General features: G+C 57.6%; 1 protein-coding gene across 5 annotated transcripts in view; it reads left to right on the top strand.

Moving 5' to 3' along the window:
- The window catches only part of PPP2R5C (protein phosphatase 2 regulatory subunit B'gamma), a 104,937-nt gene that overhangs the window by 63,292 nt on the left and 19,546 nt on the right, over positions 1-22,099 (top strand). For 4 of the 5 annotated variants that reach the window (XM_045822538.1, XM_045822539.1, XM_045822540.1 and 1 more), the window contains 6 exons: positions 12,936-13,046; positions 13,933-14,025; positions 14,110-14,240; positions 18,370-18,429; positions 20,438-20,546; positions 21,916-21,969. In XM_045822538.1, coding sequence (XP_045678494.1) covers positions 12,936-13,046; positions 13,933-14,025; positions 14,110-14,240; positions 18,370-18,429; positions 20,438-20,546; positions 21,916-21,969 — 558 coding nt within the window. Of the gene's footprint in view, positions 1-12,935; positions 13,047-13,932; positions 14,241-18,369; positions 18,430-20,437; positions 20,547-21,915; positions 21,970-22,099 lie in introns of all 5 variants that reach the window. The other variant, XM_045822537.1, reaches the window with a different exon arrangement.

Raw genomic sequence — 22,099 nt, forward strand, 5'->3', positions numbered from 1 at the left:
CACACACACACACACATATTACTTAAACAGTTAAGGACATTGTGCACCAAGAAGGTTTGGGGACTTAATGCCCAGTAAATATCTTTCCATAACATTTTTTTATTGTCATTCAAGTACAGTTGTCTCTGTTGTCCCCCCACCACTGTCCCCCGCCCCACCTACCCCCACCTCCCACCCTCAATCGTGACCCCCTTTGGCTTTGTCCGTGGGTCCCTTATAAATGTCCCTTGATGACCCTTTCCCACCTCTGCCCTGTTACTCCCCTCCCATCTGGTCACTGACAGTTTGTTCTTTATTCCCATGTCTGTGGTTGTATTTTGCTTGTTTCTTTGTTTTGTCGTTTAGGATCCTGTTAAAGGTGAGATCATGTGGTATTTGTCCCTCGCCCCTTGGCTTGTTTCACTCAGCGTAATGCTCTCCAGCTCCATCCACGCTGTTGCAAAGGGTAGGAGCGCCTTCTTTCTTTCTGCTGCATAGAATTCCATTGTGTGAATGTACCGTAGTTTTTTGATCCACTCATTTACTGTTGGGCACTTAGACTGTTTCCAGCACTTGGCTATTGTAAATTGTGCTGCTGTGAACATTGGGGTGCAAAGGTTCTTTTGGATTCGTGTTTCAGGATTCTTAGGGTATAGTTCCAGCAGTGGAATTGCCAGGGCAAAAGGCAGTTCCATTTTTAGTTTTCTGAGGAAGTTCCATAGTTTCCCACAGTGCTGAACCAGTCTGCATTCTCACCAACAGTGCACTAGGGTTCCCTTTCCTCCACATCCTCGCCTGCACTTGTTTGTTGATTTATTAATGATGGCCATTGTGACTGGTGCGAAGTGGTATCTCATCGTGATTTGCATCTCTCTGATGGCTAGTGATGCTGAGCATCCATTCATGTCTCTGGACCCTCGGTATGTCCTCCTTGGAGAAGTGTCTGTTCAGGTCCTTTGCCCATTTTTGTATTGGGTTGTCTATCTTCCTGGAGTGGAGTCGTGTGCATTCCTTACGAATTTTGGAGATTAAACTCTTATCCTAGGTATCATTGGCAAATGTATTTTCCCATATAGTTGGTTCCTTTTTCATTTGCTGATGTTTCTTTAGCTGTGCAAAAGCTTTTTGTTTTGTTGAAGTCCCATTTGTTTATTCTTTCCTTTATGCCCCTTGCTCTAGGGAACATATCGGTGAAAATATTGCTGTGTGGAATCTGAGGTTTTCCTGTCTTTGTTCTCCTTTAGTAAAAATAGCCTCTTCAACAAATGGCATTGGGAGACCTGGACAGCTCCATGACGTTTTTTAAAATTAATGTTTCATTCATATACAGCAAACATCACTTTTTAGTGAGCAGTTCTCTGAGATTCGGTAAATGCATCTCACGTAACCAGCACCACGGCCAAGACCGAGAGCAGCCAGCACGCTCCACAAACGGGGCTCGTGCTGCTGCCCTGCAGCCCGGCCTCCGCGTCCCCGTCATCCCTGGCCGCGGCCGGCCTGTCCTCCGGCGCTGCCCTCTTGTCTTTTCCAGAACGTCGTGGAAATGGGGCTGTACAGTATGTGGGCTTTGAGTCTGGCTTGTGTCACTTGGCATAATGTGTTTGGGAGTCATCAAAGGTGCTGATACATCAGTGGTTTGGTTCCTCTGTTTTCTTTCTTTCAGGGGGGTGGAGGGAGAGACAGGGGGAGAGAGACATCAATCAGTTGCCCCTTGTACACACCGCAACTAGGGACCAAACCTGCAACCCAGGCACATACCCTGACCGGGAATCGAACCTGCAACCCTTTGGTTCCCTGGACAGTGCTCCAAACAACTGAGCCACACCAGCCTAGGCAATAGTTTGTTCCTTTTAATTGCTTAGTAGTATCTCATTTTATCAAAGTACCGCAGTTCATCCATTTCCCATTTGAGGGATAATTGGTTTATTTCAAATTTTGGCAATAAAACTATAAGTTTCTATGTACAAATTTTGGACACAGGTCTTTATTTAACTTGGGTAAACACGTAGGCGTGAGGTGGCTGGGTCGTAGTGCAAATACGTGTGTAACTCTCTGAGCAGCTGCCAGACCGTTGCGCGGAGCGGGCGCCCTGTTGCTGCACTCCTGCTGGCCGTGCGCATGCGCGAGCTCTGGGTGCCCCCGGCCCTCCATCCTCGGCGTCCGGCATCCGTGCCGTCAGGCCTTCCTTCTGTCTGCCTTCAGCTCCAATCCGCACTTCCCTCATTAGCAGTGACGCCGAGCATTTTGTCCCTTGCTTACTTGTCATTTGTATGTCTTCTGAGTAAAGTGTCTGTTCCAGTCCTTCGCCCGTTTTTTAACTGGGTGGTTTTCCTGTTACCGAGTTTGACTGAGACTTCTTTACATATTCTGGATAAAAATTGTTTTGCTGGTTATGTGCTTCACAAATATTTTCTCCATCTGTGACTTGGCTTTTTACTTCAACAGTGCCTTTTACAGAGTTTTTAATTTAACTCAATTTAAATGAAGCCAATTTACGCTTTGTTTCTTCCACAGGTAGTAAATACTTTTGGCATCACATCTGAGAAGTCTTTGCCTCCCAAGGTTACAAAGATTTTCTCCTACGAGTATTAGAGTTTTGCATTTTACATTTGGGTCTGTGATCCACTTTGAGGTTCATTTTCTGGTATGTGGGTGTCCATGCATTCTGTTTGTGGAGAAACATTTATTAAAAAGACTGACCACTCTTCGCTGGATTGCCTTTGCCCCCTCCCAACGGTCGGCGGACCACACCTGCGAATCTCTCCGTTCCGCCCCGTCGGCCGCGGGACCCGCTCACCCGCGCCGCCTCGCAGGGAACACGGAGACGGTGCACTCTCCAGCCCTCTGCTTTGTTCCGGAGTCGTTTGTCTGTTCTAGTTGTTTTAACTTTCCCTATAAACTCCAGAGCCAGCAGCACACCCGTGAGAGGTGTTGATCGGGCTGGACTGAGTGTGTGCATTTGGGGAGCACTGACGGCTCGGCAGCATGAAACCCCCCACCCCACCCCACCCCACCCCCCCGTCCAAGAACACAGTGTGTTTCCTTCCCCGGGGCGCTCTCCTCCGTTCCATGGTTTCCAGCATTCGGGTCCCACATGTGTCTCTTCAGATGCATGAGGAAGGGTTTCACTCTGGCTACTGTTGGAATTGGGGCTGTTTATTTTCTGTCTCCAGTTGTTTATGGTCTGTCTTGTCTTGAAGGTAGTTCTATCAGGTTTTACTTCGTGCATTTGGTACATATATATCAGTATTAATTAGTTGAATAGGCTGCTTTGTCATTATAAAATGATCCTCCTTATTCCGGGCGGCAATGTTACTTGCTTCAGACCCTACTTTGTCTGATGTGAATACAGCGCCCCCCCCCCAGCTGTCACCTGACGGGCGTCGGTGCGGTAGGCCTTCTTCCGCTCTCACGTGGTTGGGTCTCTGCCGTTTGCGTGGGTGTTAAGGCCACCACGTCCCGTGCGAGCACCGCGGTGTCGGGTCGGAACCTCCGGCCTCGCTGTGCTTTCCCGCTCGTCCCGTCTGCCCTCCGCGCCCCTTTTCTCTCCGTCTGCTCTCTTCGGGGTCCGCGGAGTGCTTCTCGTGACTCCATTTTATCTCCTTCGTTGGCTCTCCCCCCGCCCCCCCGGCAACAGCACATGACTCCGCGCAGACACGAGGGGCTCTCGGCGGCGCACCTCCCTCCCGCCCCTCCCGGCCTCGCCACTGCTGCCGGCGTGCACTTTACTTCCTTGTGCGTCATAAACGCCACCGTGTGCTGTCTTTTGTTTTTAACTATCCTTTAAAGAGGTTTTAGTAGTTTTTAAAACGCTCTGCCCTCCCCGGATGCCGGGCACTCCCGGCGTGCTTCCCTCCGTCGGGCAGGCACGGAGTCCGCCCGGCGTCGGGCCCCCTGGGCCGGGAGGACGTCCCTGAACGCCTCCCCAGCACGGTCTGCTGGGGGCTGGGTCGTGCCGTCCCCGTGTGTTCCCAAGGCCTTTCCTGAGCTTCGGCGCGGAGATGCGTGCTCGCAGCCTCCGGAACTCCAGGCCCCGGTTTCGTCTTTTGCGAGTCTTGCTCCACTGTCGTCTCGTTCTCATCGTCCCAGCGAGAAATCTGCCGTCAGTCCTGTCTTCGTTCCTCTGCACAGAACACGTCTTCATTCCCCTCTGGCGACTCATGAAATTTTTTATGACTTTTAAGCAGTTCGATTATGATGTGCCTTGGTGTGGTCCCCCTCTTTGTGTTTGGAGTTCGTGTGTCACTTTCATCGACTTTGGGAAAGTATTTGGTTCTCGTCTCTTTCAATGTTCTTTCTTCCCTTCCTCTGTCCTGCAGAGACTGTGGTCATATGTGCATTAGGTTTTCTCACGTTGTCTTTTTTTTTTTCAGCCTTTTGTTTGTTTCATTTGGTAGTTTCCTTTGCCATCTTCAAGTTCACTGATCTTTCTGCAGTGCTTATCTGACGTTAATTCCCACCTAGAAAAGTTTTATCTCACACATTGTAGGGTTTTTTAAATTTTATTTATTTTTAGAGAGAGAAAGGAAGGGAGGGAGAGAAGGAGAGAAACATCCGTGTGTGGTTGCCTCTCACGCGCCCCCCAGCAGGGACCCGGCCTGCAACCCGGGCGTGTGTCCTGGCTGGGAATCGAACAGGCCTGCGCTCAGTCCACTGAGCCACACCAGCCAAGGCTCACACATCGTAGTTTTAATCTCCAGTAGTTTATTACTGTCTTTTTACATCTCCGTGTCTCCCCCTAACCTTTCTGCACACGCGGAATGCTGTTCTGGTGTCCTTGTCTGCTGATTCTGACGTCACGGCAGCGCTGGGTCGGTTCAGCCGAGTGGTTTTCCTCTCATCACGAGTGGCATCTCCCACTCCCCCGCACGTCTGCTCCTTTCGTGTTGGACACCTGACGCCGAAGCTCGGCTCGTCGACTGCCATCTCCTCACATTTTCTATTCGTGACCTTGAGATTCGTGTTGGGCTGCAGTTACGCTGTTTGCGAATGGTTTGATTCTTCTAGTTCTTGCTTTTAAGATGTGTTAGGAAGGACCGGAGCCACAGCGATTCTGTGGTGTATTTTGCCCACGACTGAACAGGCATCGCTCCCACCCTGAGAAGTACTGACTGGTCCCTCTGGTCTTTCCGGGGGGCTCTTTTCCCAGCCCACCGGGGTTTCCTCACACAGACGCGGGATCCATCCGCTCTCTGCAGGGGGTGGGGGGCTCCACAGTCTCAGTGTTCTCCCTCCGCAGCTCCCTGCTCCTGGAGCCTTTGCCTTCCGTCTAGCCACCGCTGCGGCTGGGCTCCCCGTGCTACAACCTGGGAATGCTGTCTGGGCAGGGACCTGGGCAGCTGTGGGGCTCACCGCCCTGTCTCCCCATTCTCAGGGGCCCTGTCCTCCACTGCCCGGAAGCCAGCGTCTTCAGAGCCATAATTCCATGTATTTTCCCAGTTTCTTGATCAGGAAGTCAGGTGAATCCTATCCATTTTACTCTAAGTGGAAGTCTCTGCTTCACTTATAATAAGAAATTAACACAGCTCTAGCCAGCAAGGATTCTAAACAGAGGTGTGCCCAGGTTATCGGTGTGGTCGGGAGCTCCATCACTGTGCACGCCCAGCTGGTGGCTAGGGGCAGGGCGCGAGAATGGTCGGCTGTACACACATGGCCCTGAGAGGTCCTTTCCAGTGTGCTTACGCCTGCTGGGCTGCAGAGCCCACAGTTCTGCTGTTCTGAAGCATTCCTAAACTCTCTCACATTTTACTGCCAGGAAAAAAAAAAAAACCAGAATATGTGGTAAAGCAATTCTGTTAGAATATAAATGTATTTTCTAGCTGCTGGCTACACAGCTATTCCTTACAATATTAGACTGTTTTTTAATCCCCACCTGAGGACATGTTTTCCTTGCTTTTAGAAAGAGAGGAAGGCGGGGGGGTGGGGGGACAAACAGAGAGAAATATCAATTGGTTGCGTTCTCTATGCACCCAGACCAGGGATCGAACCCATAACTTAGGTATATGCCCTTGCAGGGAATCAAACCTTTGGTCTATGGGACGATGCTCCAACCAACTGAGCCACACCAGCCAGGGCATAAGATTAGACTTTTTGATTGGTATTTTTATAACTAAATATTGGGCAATATACATCATTCAGGATCTATGCGTAACTAAACTTTGGCCCAAAGTAAATCACTTGAGAGAAACTTCCAAATCCAGTGTTATCTTTAAATAACAGTAATTTAATTGAATAATAAGTACAGTAAGTCCTCACTTAATGTCATCAGTGGGTTCTCGGACGCCGTGACTGTAAGTGGAACAAGGTGTAACGAACCAGTTATTCCCTGGGCTAATTGAGGCGAACCAAAGTTAAGTTCTTGCAGCATATTTCTGGTCACAGAAGTATCACCAAGTTTCCAAATGAAGACCCAGAACATTTCTAATTTTAAACATGGAGATAAATGTGAGCTGTGCAGACATCTGAGAAAGATGAATAAAAACGAGATAAGGATGTTCCAGCCCGTTCAGGGTCCCAGGTGGCTGGAGCCTGTCCCGGCTGCTCAGGTGTGAGGTGGGATCATGCCGGACGCCCTGCCCTTGCAGGTGAACTCACACCCACTCACACTCACCGTGGACGGCGTAGACACGCCGTTCCCCTCCATGCACAGCTGTGCGAGGAGGGAGGAAACCGGAGCCCGTGGAGAAAGCCCGCCCAGACGTGGGGACCCCGGGCACACCCCCGCCCCGGACAGCACCCCGGACAGGACACGGTTTTGTTTCCCGAAAAGCATTATAACGAGACGGTGTTGAGCAAAATGACATTGTTGAAGGGACTGCTGTATCATAAATTATTGTTGGTCTTGTACAAATAATATTTTTATTTCCACAATATCTTTAAGAATATATTTGAGGAACTATAAAAATAAGCTTTTCTTTTTAAAAAAAGATTTTATGTAGTTATTTTTATACAGAGGAAAAGGGAGGGAGAAAGAGAGGGAGAGAAACATCAATGTGTGGTTGCCTCTCGAGCGCCCCCTAGTGGGGACCTGGCCTGCAACCCAGGCATGTGCCCTGACTGGGAATCGAACTGGCCACCCTTTGGTTCACAGGCCGGCACTCACTCAATCTACTGAGTCACACCAGCCAGGGCTAAAAAATAAGCTTTTCAGAGTAAGCATTTAACTGTGGTTCTTTTCTTAAATACCACACTGTGGCATCTGTTTGGAGATCAGCTGCGTTCTCCGAGGGCTCTTGCCGTGGAGAAGGTGGGGACGCTGCCGTGGAGGGGGGCCCTGCTCCTCTCCCTGTGTGCTGGCCGCCCGTCTCTGTCAGATGATATGACGGCCTGGGAGGTGGTGCTGGAGAAAGATGTCACCCCAGAGCCACCCAGCCGTCAGTTACGTCAGACAGATGTCGTGAAGAAATCGGACGGCCTGACCCATGAGCTTAAAATGAGGGGCCTGGTGAGGCCGGGGCCCGGGCCACGCCCCCAGCGAGAGCACAGTGCAGCCGAGAGCGCAGGTGCCAGTGCTCGCCCGGCGCTGCCGTCCCCACGGCGACCGGCGGCAGGTGTTTGAGGGCCTCGTCGGTGCGGCCCCGCGGCAGGTGCCGGGGAGGAGGCCGTCAGTGAACTGTGGCGCGTGGGTCCCCAGGATGACGGCTGTGCGGGAAAGCCGATTTGGGCTGACCGTGCAGCTAGGAAAGGGGCGGCCTCTCTCTGTGAGATTGCTGCTAGGACTTTTACTGTCCACCTGCATTTCAGCCCCATCCATCGAGGTAACAAATCCATTGGAATCCTGTTTCCATTGCCGCCAGTGTGCGAACGGCCCTGCGGGGAAGTGACGTCCTCTAGCCCTGGCAACGGCCGGTCCCTGCGCCCACCAGGGACCCGTCAGCCCCTCCATCAGGGCCCGCGTGCCCTGGCCACTGCGGCCGGTCACCGGCAGCGCGTCCCTTGGTCGTTTTCCTGCCTGTGACCCGGGGGGGGTCGTCCTCTCAGTTATGTCTCTGTGTTGCTTGTGCGCGGAGAGGGGGCCGTCAGGTATCACGTTTGGTCTTTGTTGGGTTTTGTACCCGGGGCCAGCTGAGATGGCCTGTCGGTCTTTCCACATACTGTGCGCTATATTATTTACAAGCAGTACGATTTTTTATTTAAAAAGAAAGGTAGATGGGCTCCCACTGCCCCTCCTCCCCAGAAGGGTCACTTAGCAACCTGACCCAGAACCCAGCGCTTCTGTTCCGGGAGGAAGGGTGTCTGGGGAGGGGGGCGTACCTGGGCCTGTGGTGGGCTCACCTTTCTAGACCCTGTGCCGGCACGTAGAACAGCGTCAGCGTCACAGCGGAGCAGCCCTTGCGGTTTTGAACAAAGAACTGAGCAATCAGCCTTTCTTTCTTGTCGTCTCGGAAATGAGATCATTGGCATTACTCCTTGGCGTGAGCCCCTTCATGTCTCGAAGCCCCATGTGCACCCGTGTCCCCTGTGCTGCAGGGGTGTCCGGCACGGGCACTGTATCGCCCCTCTCGGTGGCGACCGCGACAGGGACGGAGGGTTCTCCGTGATGTTGCTTTCTGGGCCACTTTGTGTTACATCTAACTCAACAAACCTAGCGATTTGGTGGCCCGTTTTAAGTCCTGACGGTGGAAATGTCCAGAAAGCTGTGAAAGCAGGTGCCTCCTAGCGTCCCAGGGTCAGAACTGTGGAGGCCACAGGCGCGCCCACACACGTGGTGATGCTCCTCCGTGCCCGGGGCCTCTCCCCTCCTTCCCCCGCGCCCAGGTCCTCTCCCCTCCTTCCCCCGAGCCCGGGGCCTCTCCCCTCCTTCCCCCGTGCCCGGTGCAGACAGGATCCAGGCGAGGAAGCTGAGGCTTGGGCAGAATGTTCAGTGGAGGGTCCTGCTCCTGGATAGAGACAGCCCAGGGAGGCTCCCCCAATGGCCGTGCCGCACTGTGTGACCCAGCTCTCCCCGCGTCCGCCCCGGTCAGCACTCACGTCAGGGGGTTTGGGCCAAGCAGGGTGGCAGACCGGTGTGATCGAGTCCGACCTCTGGCCTCCAGACCACTGGGGGACACGGGCTCCCTTCGGCGTCCGCGGCCTGATGTGACAAGATCACGTTCTGTGTTACTCGCAGACGGAGCCCCACGCATCTAGACGGCACGCTCCCTTGCACGCACACGGACAGCAGCACCACGGTGCTCAGCAGATTTGACCCTTGAACTTCTATGGGCTAAGACGTGTTGCTAGGGCCCCAGCTGGTGTGGCTCAGTGGATTGAGCGCTGGCCTGCGAACCCAAGGGTCGCCGGTTCGATTCCCAGTCAGGGCACATGCCTGCGTTGTGGGCCAGGTTCCCAGTAGGGGGCGTGTGAGAGGCAACCACACACTGATGTCTCTCTCTCTTTCTCCCTCCCTTCCCCTCTCTAAAAATAAATAAATAAAATCTTTAAAAAAAGAAAAAGAAATGTTGCTAGGATGGAGACCCAAGAATAACTTGAGATGGCCTCCTTTTTGCCTTCTCTCCTCTAACCTTCCTTAGACACGAGCATTAGGTTGATGCAGTGCAGCGTGGTGGGGAAGGTGGGTGGGAATTACAGTGCAAGGCTGGCGTGTGCACCTGAAACCTGTGTAGTTTTGCTAACCAGTGTCCCCCAACGAGTTTAATAAAAAGGAGAAAATGCTTGTTGCCTAAAATAAATAACTTCCATCACAGAGAGCCGGCGGACCATAGAGCATTCTGGCTCTAGGGTGGCCGTCCTGCCAGGGCACTGGGGAGGGGGCTTCTGCATTGAAAGCAGCTTGGTCCGTGTCCCCTGCCGCCTCCCGGCTCAACGTCTGGGGCCGGTGCGGGTGCCAGGGGTGGGCTGAGGCCGGCCGGACGCGGCTCGGGGAGCCCGACCAGCCCTGCGGAGTGTCGGTCCCAGCGCCACCGAGAGCAGACCAGCAGGGCAGACGCGGGGGTCGCCAGAGCGGTTGGGGACTGTCCCAGGCCTGCGGAGGCCTCTGGGCGCGGCGGGCCCCATGGGCCCCAGGAGGGCTAGACTAGGGCGGGGTGGGGGGCAGTGGGCAGCCAACCACGGGGCTTCCCTCCACCTTAGGGACCCAGTGTCACTCCTCAGGCTTTCCAGCAGAGTGGGTGGGGCTCGCCCACGGTCCCCAGGGCCGTCTCCTGCACTCAGGTCAGCCACTGGTGGGTGTCAGCCCGGCCGAGTGCCTCACGGCGACCTCACAGCACGGCCCCACTGAACAGCGGGCCCCCGCATGCCAGCCACTGCACCGCGGTGCGCCTGACTCTCTCAGCCGTCACCCGGGACCATGATCTGTGGCCCTTCTCCGCCCCTTCTCCGTCACCCCGGCTGTAGCAGTCCCACCGTGTGGAGCGTTTCAGCTCCAGGCTCAGAGGCTCATTGGCACCCCCTCTGCGGGCAGCCTGGCGAGGCGGGGAGCCTGGGCTGGCCCGGCCCCAGCAGGGGAGGGCGGCCGCTGGGCGTGTGCTGCATGCTCCTGGGGGCCTGGACCCGCATGGCAGTCCTCTCTACGGGGTACCTGTGCTCTGGAGACCCTTCCAGAGGGGCAGCCCTCTGCCCTTCGCCCCAGACCGGCAGTCCCCGTCTGGGTGAGCTGACTGGTAATTTGGCAGGTCCTGGGGGTCCCCACTGCTCCCCCCACTTGCGTGTTCCCCTCCGATGCAGCGCGCCCAGAGTGACAGGCTGCCCCGGCCGTCTGCTTCTGGCGGCTCCGGGAGAGGCAGGCAGTGGGCGTTCGCGGACCCCTCCGCCAGCAGGGACACCGGGCCTGCAGCTGCCATCACCAGGGCCCCCCCCTCCACCTCTTGAAGGTGACCCCAGTCTCCGGGCGACTCTCTTGGAGAGGATAGAACTCCCCAGACCACCAGTGCCACCCTCCCCGTGAAAGCAGTGGCCTCCGACTCTCCTCCCTGCACTTGCATAGCCCCGAGAGGACAGAGGGCTCTGCTCCTGGCGACAGTGGCATCTGCCCGGGTGGCCTTTCCCCAGTGAGGGGCTGTCTGCAGCCCCGTGGTGTCTTGCGTGGGCCTTGGGCTCCGGGTGCCAGGAGGGTGTGCCGTCCACTCGGCCACACCCGTCGCGGCGTCTGGGCGGTGTCGCCCGTTGCCCACACTCAGCCTGTGCCCAGGCGCCGGACCTCACCCTCCTGCCGCCGCACTGAGGAGGCGCTGAGGAGCGGGGCTCGCGTCTGTGCTGCGCGTCTCCCCCTGCCGCTCGCTTCTGGGCTTCCAGACTTCTCTTCCATTCCTTCCACCCCTGCCCCCACCGTCGTTCCCCTGCCCCCGCCCGTCCCCTGGGCGGCACAGGGCAGACTTGATGCTGCGCTGTCGCGGCTGGGCACTTGAGGAGGGGACGTGGCTCTTCGTGAAGAACGCTGTCGAGGTCTGCAGCTCAGCGTCGGAAGCAGTGAAGGCAGGACGGAGCCCCACAGGCCCTGGGCTCTCTCCCTCAGACGCATTCTCGTTCCTGCTACGGAGTCAGGTTGATCCTTCAGGTCGGGCGTTTTGGTTTCGTGCCTTCACTGGGGAGTGAAGGGACCGGGGGCTTCTCCTGACCGCCCGCACAGCCCCGCTCTGTAACCGGCAGATGCTGGGTCCAGACTGGGCAAGGCAGCGGACCCCGTTTGAACCCACTACCAGAGAAGTTGGCCGCAGAGAAAAAGTGAACTTTTTGTTTATGTCACGCATCTGTCCATTATGTTTTGCTTTATTTAGAAAGCGAACTTCATGGTAACCACACGGACGTTAAAACGTGCCTGTGCTTTGCCCTGGCCAGTGTGGTTTGGTTGGAGCGTCGTCCCACAGACGAGAAGGTCGCAGGTTCGGCTCCTGGTCAGGGCGTGGGCCAGCGCTGTGCGCTCAGCCCCCCGTCCGGCGGCCGATGCCGCTCCCCCCCCCCCTTCTCTCTCTAAAATCAGTAAGTGTGTCTTCAGGTGAGGATTTAAAAACAAATGCACCTGTGCTCCAAAGAACCCTGGACTTTGTGTGGAAAACGTCTGTTTAGGAGACACTGAGTTTTAGGGCGCTGAGAGTAAAAGGAGCCTGAGGGGTGGGGGGCTGGTGAAGGGCCATGCGGAGGCAGGGACCAGAGAAACGGGGTTCGGGGTCCTGGGAGGGAGCCGCCCAGACTCCAGGGAACGCCCTTCTCCCCGAGCCACTTCTCCGTGAGTCCAAACATGCTTCAGGAACGCGCAGCTGTCGGGTCCCCAGGCATGCGGCCGTGCCCCGCCGCGGTTCCTTCTGCCGGCGTGCAGCGTGCCCCTGGGAACGCTCCCCGGCCTGCACTCGGAAGGCTCCGTCCTGGCTGCGGCCGGCGTCGCTGACTGCGGCGAACTTGTGCAGCAAGGTCACCCCCCGGGGCGTCCTGCGCAAAGCGGCGTCGGCCGTTCATCACCGCTTTCGGTTCTCAGTCTCTGCTCCTCCTCGGTAACCCCGCCCTTTTCTCACCAGACTCGGAGCGGTTTTCTCGCCCTCGCACTCACTGGGTATAACGAGGGCCTCGGGGGGTGCCGTCACTGCCGTCAGTGTTTGTAGGTGCTGCTGGTGGAGACCGGCAGCTCACAGTCCAGGGGAGCCCTGGCGGTCGCCTGCCCACAGCCGTGCTTCCTGCTGCAGTTCTACTGCGGGCCCACACTGCGGCTGCTTTTTTTTTTTTTGAGGGGGGCAGAGGGCGAGAGAAAGGGAGAGAAGCATCGGTGGGCTGCCTCCTGTGTGGGCCCAGATCAGGGACTGAACCCACCGCCCAGGCATGTGCCCTGACCGGGAACAGAACTGGCGACCGTCCCCTTTGCGGGACGACACCCACCCAACCAAGCCCCACCCGCTGGGGCTGCTTCTGAGTTTTGACAGAAAACCACTGAAATCAGCTCTCGTTAGAATTACTTAAGATCTTTTAAAAATGTTCTTTGTGAATATCTTTGATGTCCTGGTTATAATCATAGCGTATATGGATTTTAGTTTGCAGTCAACATGTTTCGAACGTTACCACCTTCCTCCAACCCCACGGGAGCAGAATTTGACCCAGAGGAAGACGAGCCAACGTTAGAAGCAGCCTGGCCTCACCTACAGGTACTGAACTCGGGGGTGCGCCAGAAACACAGATGTGTGTGTTGGCGGGGCCCCCCCTAACGCGGGTGCACTGGCCCAAGGGCTCACTCCAGCTGGTCACGGGTGGACCTCTGGTCGTTAGGGGCATAGCCCTTGCACACTTGTGTGTACACGGAAGCGCTGTAGCAGAAGAGAGAACATGGGATGGTTTTTGTCCGGGGGGGTGCTGTGTATCAACTACAGCGATACGGGGTTGTCAGTGTGTTTTTTATGGAAACGACCACCGTGCTGATGGCCTGGAGGACTCACACGGACATTGCCGGGTGTGGGGTCTGTAGATTTGATGTGCACCTGTTCTGTGCCCCAGAGCTCAATTAGGAGGTCCGGGTGGTCCTGGGGGGGTGGGTGGATGGGAAGAGGTGAGAACCGGGAGGGAACCAGGGGCAAAACAAACAGAAAAGGAGGGCTGTCTCAGGAGCGGAGCGCCCCCTCCCACGGCCTCTGGGACCTCCTCGCTGACCAGTCCCAGCGTCCTGTCCACCCGGCTCCCCTGACACTTGGAGGTGACAGGCTGCGAGTCCCACCCAGAGTTTGGTCACAGCCCGGCTCATGGCCACTCTGCACAGTGGCCTCCAAGCAGTGTAATGTCAGCGTTGGTGACATCAGCATGGCAGTTACTGGGTTTAAATGCCATTTAAGGAGATAGTCTGTGGTTCTCAGCCAAACCAGACAACTACTGGCATCAGTTATAATTGAATGGGCCATGTAATTTGGCATTAGCTGTGTACGTATACGGCTCTTTTAAGGCTAGTGTTTGTGACAAGACTCAATGCATGGTGTATGTTTAGTCTCCATTTAATAAAATGCCGTGTTTTTTGACTCGGTCTTTTTTTTTTCTCCCTCCTAGCTTGTTTATGAATTTTTCTTAAGATTTTTAGAGTCTCCAGATTTCCAACCTAATATAGCGAAGAAATATATTGACCAGAAGTTTGTATTGCAGGTAAGGTGCAAAACTGCTGAAACTACAAAAGCCCTAATTTACAGGGAGAACCTCCAGTCACTAAGTGTCTTTTTCTTCCTGAAGCTTTTAGAGCTCTTTGACAGCGAAGATCCTCGAGAGAGAGATTTTCTTAAAACTACCCTTCACAGAATCTACGGAAAATTCTTAGGCTTAAGAGCTTACATCAGAAAACAGATAAATAATATATTTTATAGGTAAGTCCGTGCGGGTGGCATTTCTCTCTTCACACGGTGACGGTCATTTCCATACTCCTCCCCCCGCCCCCTTGTTCCCTCGACAAGGGACCGAGGAGCCGCCGGCTGGGCGTGTCCAGCGGCCCTCGTCTGCACCTGCACCCCCGTGCCGGGCTGCAGCTGGCCCCTCCTCCTCCCTGCCCCCGCCCGGGCCCACCCCCAGCACCTCGTCACACACCCCCTTTGTGTCGGTGTGCACCAAAGCCAGGGGTCCGTCCGGGGCGCAGGCAGTGATCTGCCCAAAGCCAGCCCTCCTGTCCTCCTACAGTTCCTCCATCCTCCCCACTGCGTCTCAGTGGGGGGAGGAGGGGGAGGAGAGGACCTCTGGGAAACCTCAGGAGACTCGCGTTGGAGACTTGGAGACTCCCCGGTGCTCCCTGCTGGGAGGCGCACGTAGAGGCCGGGCGGCTTTCAGCGGCCACGGCCGCCCCAGGCCTGCGGGAGCACGGGGCCAAGGCAGGCCGGGCTGGCCGCAGCGCCACAGCTCATTAGAGAACGTTCCACAGCATCCTGAGCGCAGGTCCTGAGCGCAGTGTCCCCCTTGACCCCTGGGCCCCAGCCCTCCCCGTCCCAGCCTCAACACCCCTCTGGCACCCCTTCGTCTCTGCTGCTGCCTCCGGTCACACGACGGATGTCCCTCGGGTGAGCAGGTGTTCAGTCCGGGGTGGGGCCCCCTTACGGCCGCCTCCCTGCTCCGCCCCAGCTCCTGCGAGTCGGTGCCGGCAGTCTGGTTCCGTCTCCTGCGACGTTCCTTTCCGCCAGCCCTTCTCCTCAGCTCCCTAGGCCTCCGGAAGCACCTGCGCGCTGGGAATGCCTCCCCGGCCCGGCGGGCGGGCCCAGCCGCCCTGCCCTGCGAGGGCGGGCTTCATGCCAGCCGCTCTGGTGCCCGTCCCAGTGCCAGCTCGCGCCCCGCCGTGGTGGCACCAGACAGGTGCTGGTAGATGAAACAGCCGCTGTGCTGCGCTGCCCCTGGAAGGCCCACTGAACCCGCAGTGCGTTCTGTGGGCGCTGGCTTCTCGGGAAGGCTTCCCCGCGGCCCCGAGTGCAGAACGGCCCAGGGCAGTGACGGGCCCTCACGGCGACAGGCACGGTGTGCGGGTCCCTCTGTGAGGCGGTGGAGCTGCAGTGCCCGAGGGATGCCCCGACTGAGCAGGGGAGAAGGAAAGGGCCGGGGTGGGCGGGTGGACGGGAAGCAGGATCCCGCAGCCGAGACCGACAGCCTCTCTGGGGAGTCTGTCACCAGTGTCTCGTGCTGTCTGTCACCAGCCTGGCCCGCCCTGGCATGCAGCCCAGTGCGTGAGGTCCCCCTGCCCCGCACTCCTGTGCTCCCAGGGTCTGACCCTCTCCCTTATCCCCACACTGGACGCGGCGTTCCAGGGGCAGAGACTTCCCATCTCTGTGTGAGGGTGGCTTCCCTCTGAACGCCTTCGGGCCCCCACACCCATCTCGCACACTCAGGACAGTGATGCCTCGCTGCCTGTGCCCGGCCCTGGCCGGTGTTCTTGGTGCTGACGAGGCCGCTCCCTGCTCGGCTGGTGTGGCCAGTCACCTGTCAGAACATGGTGTACGTGTAGGTCCTTTAGGCCTAAAATTAAAGCCCCCCCCCCCAAAAGTAGGTGTTTTGTTCCTAAACACAGGTCTCGTTCAGATAACAGAGTCACACATCAACACTGGCATTCAAGAAGCAGAAAGTGTTTCATCCCTTGAGGAACCTGAATCTAGTGACTGAGACACTCTCATAGGTTGCGGCTGAAGAGTTACCGCCGCACAGTTTAGTTCAGCTCGCACTGAAGGGTCAGGGCGAGAGTGGGTGCTTTTCTCTTGTTTTCCAGTGAGCTTTTCTGCAGTGACCATCCCTGACACACACGCTCAGAAGTGAGCACGTCGCGTGGGCCCCACAGCTGGCCGGGTCTCCGCCCTCCGCGGCGCTGCCTCCTCGTTTCCCGCAGTGGGGGCGGGGGGGGGGCACGGTGACGGCGCGAGGCCTCGGGGGGGCACTCAGCTCTCAGGGTTCCTTGTGGCGCAGGCGCGTCTGAGGAGGAGAAGAGCATTTCAGACCTGCTTGCTCCAGTTCACTGTATCTGTAGTTTCTCGTTCCACTCGGCGTCTTCAAGGTGTGGTGTAGAGAGAGCTCTAGATGCCCGTGGTGCCTGTTGTGGCAAACAGTGGGCCCCAACGGTTAGGCGGCTGCGGCGGGCCGGGCTGCAGTACCCTACTGCGCGACAGGCCCGCCCACCTCTGAGTGGCTGAAAGCCGTGTACTCTTGCCCACACTTCTGCGATCCGCCCTGGGCTCGTCCGCGGTTCTGTGGGGCGTCCATGCACCCCGTGTACCGGTCCCAGCCCCTCGGGCTGGGACTCGGGAGGAAGCCGTCTGCCTGTTCAGAGGAGGGCAGCTCGCGCCCCGCTGGGAGGAGAGGGGTCCCGGCCCAGTTTGGGGACCGTCTGCCGAGCATCCTCGGAGCCCAGAGGTTCTCGCTGAGCGAGCCAGCGGCCCTCCGGCCTCCCCGCACCGACCTCCAAGGCTTCTTCCCCACTCCACGCCGGCTCTTTTGTCTCCTGCGGGAACGTGAGGAGGGAAACTGCGCTCATTCTCTTTCTGCACCTACTTCAAGTAGGGTTAAGCTGATTGGAGATTAAGAAAACAGCAAGGCTGACTTGGGAAACCAAGATGGCTTATACAGCTAAAAGCCGTCCTTATTGAAACAGTAAAGCTGGTGGAGATGGATCAGAAGCATGGTGGGGGGTGGGGGCGGCGCTGGTCAGGCTCCTCTGTGTCTGGGGCTCAGAGTCCCCCCAGAGCTCAGTGAGAGGAACCGTAGCAGAAGTTGCTCGGCGGCAGTGTATGCAAAGCTGTGGCTTTGGCCATGTCACGGTTTCGAGCGTCTGAAACAAGTGAGGCACAGGGGAGCCTTGCGGTGGAGTTCCGTGGACTCGAGCGCTCCGTGGAGTGGCTGGCCGCGGGGCGGCGGCCTCCCGTGCAGCGGCGCTCAGGCCCGGCAGGTGTCGCGGGGAGGGTGGTGGCAGCAAAGGGCCGTGCCCGCTGGTGGCTCGGGCACTTCCGTGGGCCTTTGTCCTCCCCCGCGGCCCTGTCCCTCCAGCCTCCACGGGCCGCCTCGCCTGCCCTCCCGCCCCGCCGCCCACCACCTGCCCCGCGTCACAGACCTCTGTTCTGGACGAAGCAGCTCTCTCCCCACTGCGCACCCCCTTGTCTGAAATCCGGGGAGTCCTCCCTCAGGACGCCGTTCGAGCCCCGCCCGTGCGGTGACGGGTCACCTGGAAATACACGTGCCAGCGGCAGACCCGCCCTGCAGGGTTCCTTGGCACCCCGTGGGTGCCCGGCCATTTGGTTTCCAGACACGGACGATGGAGTTCGAGTCCCACTCTCTGTCCATCACCCACTCTCATCGTGGCTGGGGGCGGCTCTCAACTCCATTCCCGCCGAGAGGCGGGGACCCTTTTCTGACACCCTCGCTTCGGGCCGAGTCAGCCCGAGTTGGCTTCGACGCCCCCGGGCGAGCAGGTGTGAGCCGGGCAGGTGGTTCCCCACAGGCCCTTGGGGGAAGGACACGCCTTTCTGTGTCCCACTCGTCGTCCCAGCGCGGGAGCTCGGTCCTCCTCAGCCGGCACGGCGTGGGGGATCCCACAGGGAGGACGTGGGGCGTTCCCAGTGGGGGCGCCGAGATTCAGGCGTCTGCTGCCGACGCTGGAACGCAGCCGGGAAAAGGGTGGACGGACAGAGGGGTGGATGGGTGGATGGGTCTGATAAAGCAAACAGCACGTCGCTCGTTGTCGAGTCTGGGTGGTTGACACACCGGTGCTCACTGTAAAACGCGTCCAACTTGCCTTTTTGTTGGAAAACTTTCTAAATAAAAGGGGGAGCGTTTGAGCGGGCCCCACGCCCTGCCCCCCAGGCCACGCGGAGTGTGTCTGCAGACAAGGGGCGGGCCCCTCGCCGCGCTGTCGCCGCCTGGCTGCGTGCCCTCCCTCCTGACGGCGCGGGTTTTTGTTCGGGGGGGGGGGTGGGGTGCGGGTTTCAGCCTCTCCAGCTGTTTTCCCACTAATTCCAAATGACACCTTGCCTTCTCCAGGTTTATTTATGAAACAGAGCATCACAACGGGATAGCAGAGTTACTGGAAATACTGGGAAGGTAGGTTGTCTCTGTGTGTGTTGGCAGGGATCGGGCGGCCTTGGGTGGGGTTCGGGCCCGGGGGTCCTGTCGCCAAGTTCGGCGGCCCCCTCCGGAGCAAGGAGCAAGGAGCAGGGCGAGCGGCACCGCCCTCGGGAAGAGCCGGCGGGAGACGGGGCGGGGCGGCAAGCCCCTGCATGAGGGTGCGCCCAGGGACAGATGTCGTCCGTCTGTGCGGCTCTATGGGTAGACTCCCTCTCCTCTGCCTCGGGGACATTACTATGGAAACACCAGTTCAATTGTTTTCTCGAGAGCACCGCTAAAAATAGTTACATTAAGAGAGTTTATATTTGACACCTAGAAGAAGAATAGATCATTGTACCTTTGAGGGATTGAATAAAGGCTAATATTTCAAATTGCTTTGATTTTTATAAATTATTTGTATGTGTACTTAAAAAACAACTAACATTTCCAAAATTTTATCTTAATCCAAGTAAGGTTCTTGCTGCTATCATCGCTTTAATTGATGGCTGGAGATTTCGTGTCCGGTCTCCTAGCCCACGGCCTCCCAGGGCCTCCGGGCTCCACCGCCAGACTAGCCCGAAAGGGCTGTCTCTGGGCTCCCTGCTGGGAGGCGCTGTAACATGGGCAGCTAGCGGTTCTGCAGAACCCTGCAGTGGGAGAATCCCGCGTGGTTTTTTAAAGATTTTACTCACTTATTTTTAGAGAGAGGGGAAGGGAAGGAGAAAGAGGGGGAGAGAAGCTTCGATGGGTTGCCTCTCACGGGCCCCCCGACCGGGGACAGAACCCACAACCCAGGCAGGTGCCCTGCCCGGGAATCCAACTGGCGACCTTCACTCCACAGGACGATGCCCGACCCACTGAGCCACGCTGGTCAGGGCAGGCCTGTGCGATTGTGCTTAATGCTTCCCAAAGCTGTGCTTGCTCTTCTAGATGTAATTTGAAAAAAACGTTAGTCCTCACGGAGACCCCTGTTTTGACCAGTGTCAACACACTCAGCGGGTCTCTCTCCTGCACAGTGAGCGGTTAGGTGGGTGCCCCTTGCGGGTGGTGCGACCTTGGGCAAGGTCCTTACACTCGATCTGTTTCCTTTTCCGTGAAGTGGGAAGATAATTATATTCATCAGCTGGGTGAGCTCTTGGCAGTGTCTAGCAAAACATGTCTCTCTCTCTCTCTCACGCACACGCACACGCGCACACACACGCGTGGTCTCCTTCCACGGCTGGGCTTGATCCCTTCGTCTTCCCACAAGAGGGGTCTGATCCTGAGGGTCCCCCCCATGTGAAGGAGCACACTGTCCTTGAGGGCCACTTGGGACTAACCCTGCCCGCAGCGCCCTGTCCCCGAGGTTCACGAAGGGTGGGGGAGCGGTCTAGCGGACGCTTTAACCGCTTCTGCAGCTCTGGGTGACATTATCTGCACCTGCCCGACCCTAAAACCAAGCGAATGAACTGCTTGATGGCACAGGCAGAAACTTCGCTTGGCAGGTTACGGGTAGGGCCCTCAGACCCTCGCCCTTTGCTGAACCAGGAAACAGGTTTCCTGCTGATTCTTACCCGAAGCCGTTCTGCGCACACGCACTCTGCTCTGTCGGCATCCGAGTGAGGAGCCGGGAGTTTCTCCCGGGAAGTGCAGTCCCCCAGACGGGTGCAGGCCGAGGGGAGGTGCTGGGCGCGGCACACGGAGCTGGGACCGCCCCCCCCCCCAGCTGCTCGTGTCTGTGGCCTGAGGGAGGGGCTTCTGCCCCCAGAGACTCCTGTACTGGGTAACACCCTGCAGACCCAGAAATTCAAAATCACCCTGTAGTTCAAAAGGTGCAATTGACCGTGCTTCCTTGACGATACTAATTTTTTTTTTCTGCTGATACGCTCCTTTTATCTCAAACGTATCTTTTGCTTGCTGGTTTTCATGCTAAAAACAAAAATGGAAAGAAAAACAGCAAGATACCTTTTCTTAAGCCTGGAACTTGGAAGTGTTCAAACCTGGCACCCACTCTGCTCTCTCACAGCATAATCAATGGCTTTGCCTTACCCCTCAAAGAAGAGCACAAGATTTTCCTACTGAAGGTGTTGCTGCCTTTGCACAAAGTGAAGTCTCTGAGCGTCTACCACCCCCAGGTAAGGCCCCGGCGCGTCTTCCCGGAACGTTCCTCACGCAGCAGCGGCCCGTCCAGCCGCCGGCCGGGGAGTGCTTCCTTTCTCTGCGTCCTTTCTCGCCGTGTCGTCGGTGACTCGGGTGTCGGGGCTCTGGCGACCAGTGGAAGGGTGAGAGGGCAAAGAGAGGCTCCTTTTTAGGAAAATCAGAAAAACCTCGGGAATGGAGGGTTTCAGACTGAGGTCTCAGCGTAGAGAAGGTGCGAGTGGTGTGGCGGAAGAGCCGAGGGCGACCTTGCAGAGGAGAGCCGTCTGCAGCGGCGTGTAAAGTCCGGTGCCTGGACGGGAGCCTGTGCTGCGTCCGTGGCCAGCGGAAAGGCTCGTTTCTGTCACCTGGACTTCTACGGCTCTGAAAATCTGGCCCCTGAGTGGGGACTGACCACTGCATGTATCCAGGAGACCTGGCGTTGCCTTCGCTTTTGTTCTGAGTTCCACGTAGACAGACCCCAGCGAGGCTGGCGGCAGGCACTGAAGACGGGGGGCTCCCGCCCAGCTGGGGCCCGTGGGCTGGTTCCCGGCAGCCAGCGAGCCGGCGCCCAGGAAGCCCCGCCCTGAAGGCCTCACTGGGGCGTATGCGGCGCCGGGCACACTGGAGAGCACGGCGGACGCCTGTTCCGAACGGGCGTCTGGACGCCTGGGCGGGTCCCCTCGGTGGGGGCGGTCCTCAGCGGGCCCACACGGGCTTCGGGCCGTGCTGTTCAAGGGTCAGCGGGCAGCCAGGGCCCGCCCGTCCTGAAGGCCCGGGCTCCCGGGGGGCTTCCGGCGGCACGGGCAGCGGCCACTGTTCCAGGGCCACCTCCCTCTTCCCCGGACGATCCCAGTGACACCGGCTTCCTGGGACGCGTGTCGCCCAGAGCGTTTTCTCCGACTGCTGTTAACCGGCAAGGTCTTTACTTTACATTCAGCCCCGATGGTATCATATTAGTTGTTCTGTATTGGAAATCAGTAGTTCAGAGGTTTAAGGTGGAGTCAGATTTAATTCCATTTTTCCAAGTTGTCAGATTACTCGTTCGTTAGTTTCAAAAAAAAAAAAAAAACGGCAAGAGAGGCCCCCATCAAACCCGAGCTGATGTATCGGTGTTGGCCCAAACGACAGCCTCCTGGTCTCTCTAGCTCCCCTGGTCCTTCTGCAGCTGATGAGGGAGACGAGTCCGTCCTGGCCTGCGCTGGGGCCTGGTGCAGGGGGGGCGGCCCGCCCCGCCTGGCTGGGGGCACCCCAGGCCACGCCCCCTCTCAGCGGGGCGTGGTGTTCAACAGTGATGCTGGGGTCCTGGAAACCGAGGTGTCACTGTGGTAGAGCAAAACGCTGACACTTTTCTCCTTCCCCTGTCAGCTGGCGTACTGTGTCGTGCAGTTTCTGGAGAAGGACAGCACCCTCACGGAACCAGTAAGTGCCCCCGCCCCGCCCCACCACCGGCCACCTGCAGGCCAGCCTGCCCACAGGGTGCTCACCGCCCACCCCCCCACCCCCGTCTGCTCGGCGCGCAGCCGCGCAGCCCTCCCCCGAAGTCGCAGTC

This window comes from Phyllostomus hastatus, unplaced genomic scaffold, assembly GCF_019186645.2.
Source record: "Phyllostomus hastatus isolate PE091 unplaced genomic scaffold, TTU_PhHast_1.1 phas_scaffold_501, whole genome shotgun sequence".
Classification (NCBI taxonomy): domain Eukaryota; kingdom Metazoa; phylum Chordata; class Mammalia; order Chiroptera; family Phyllostomidae; genus Phyllostomus; species Phyllostomus hastatus.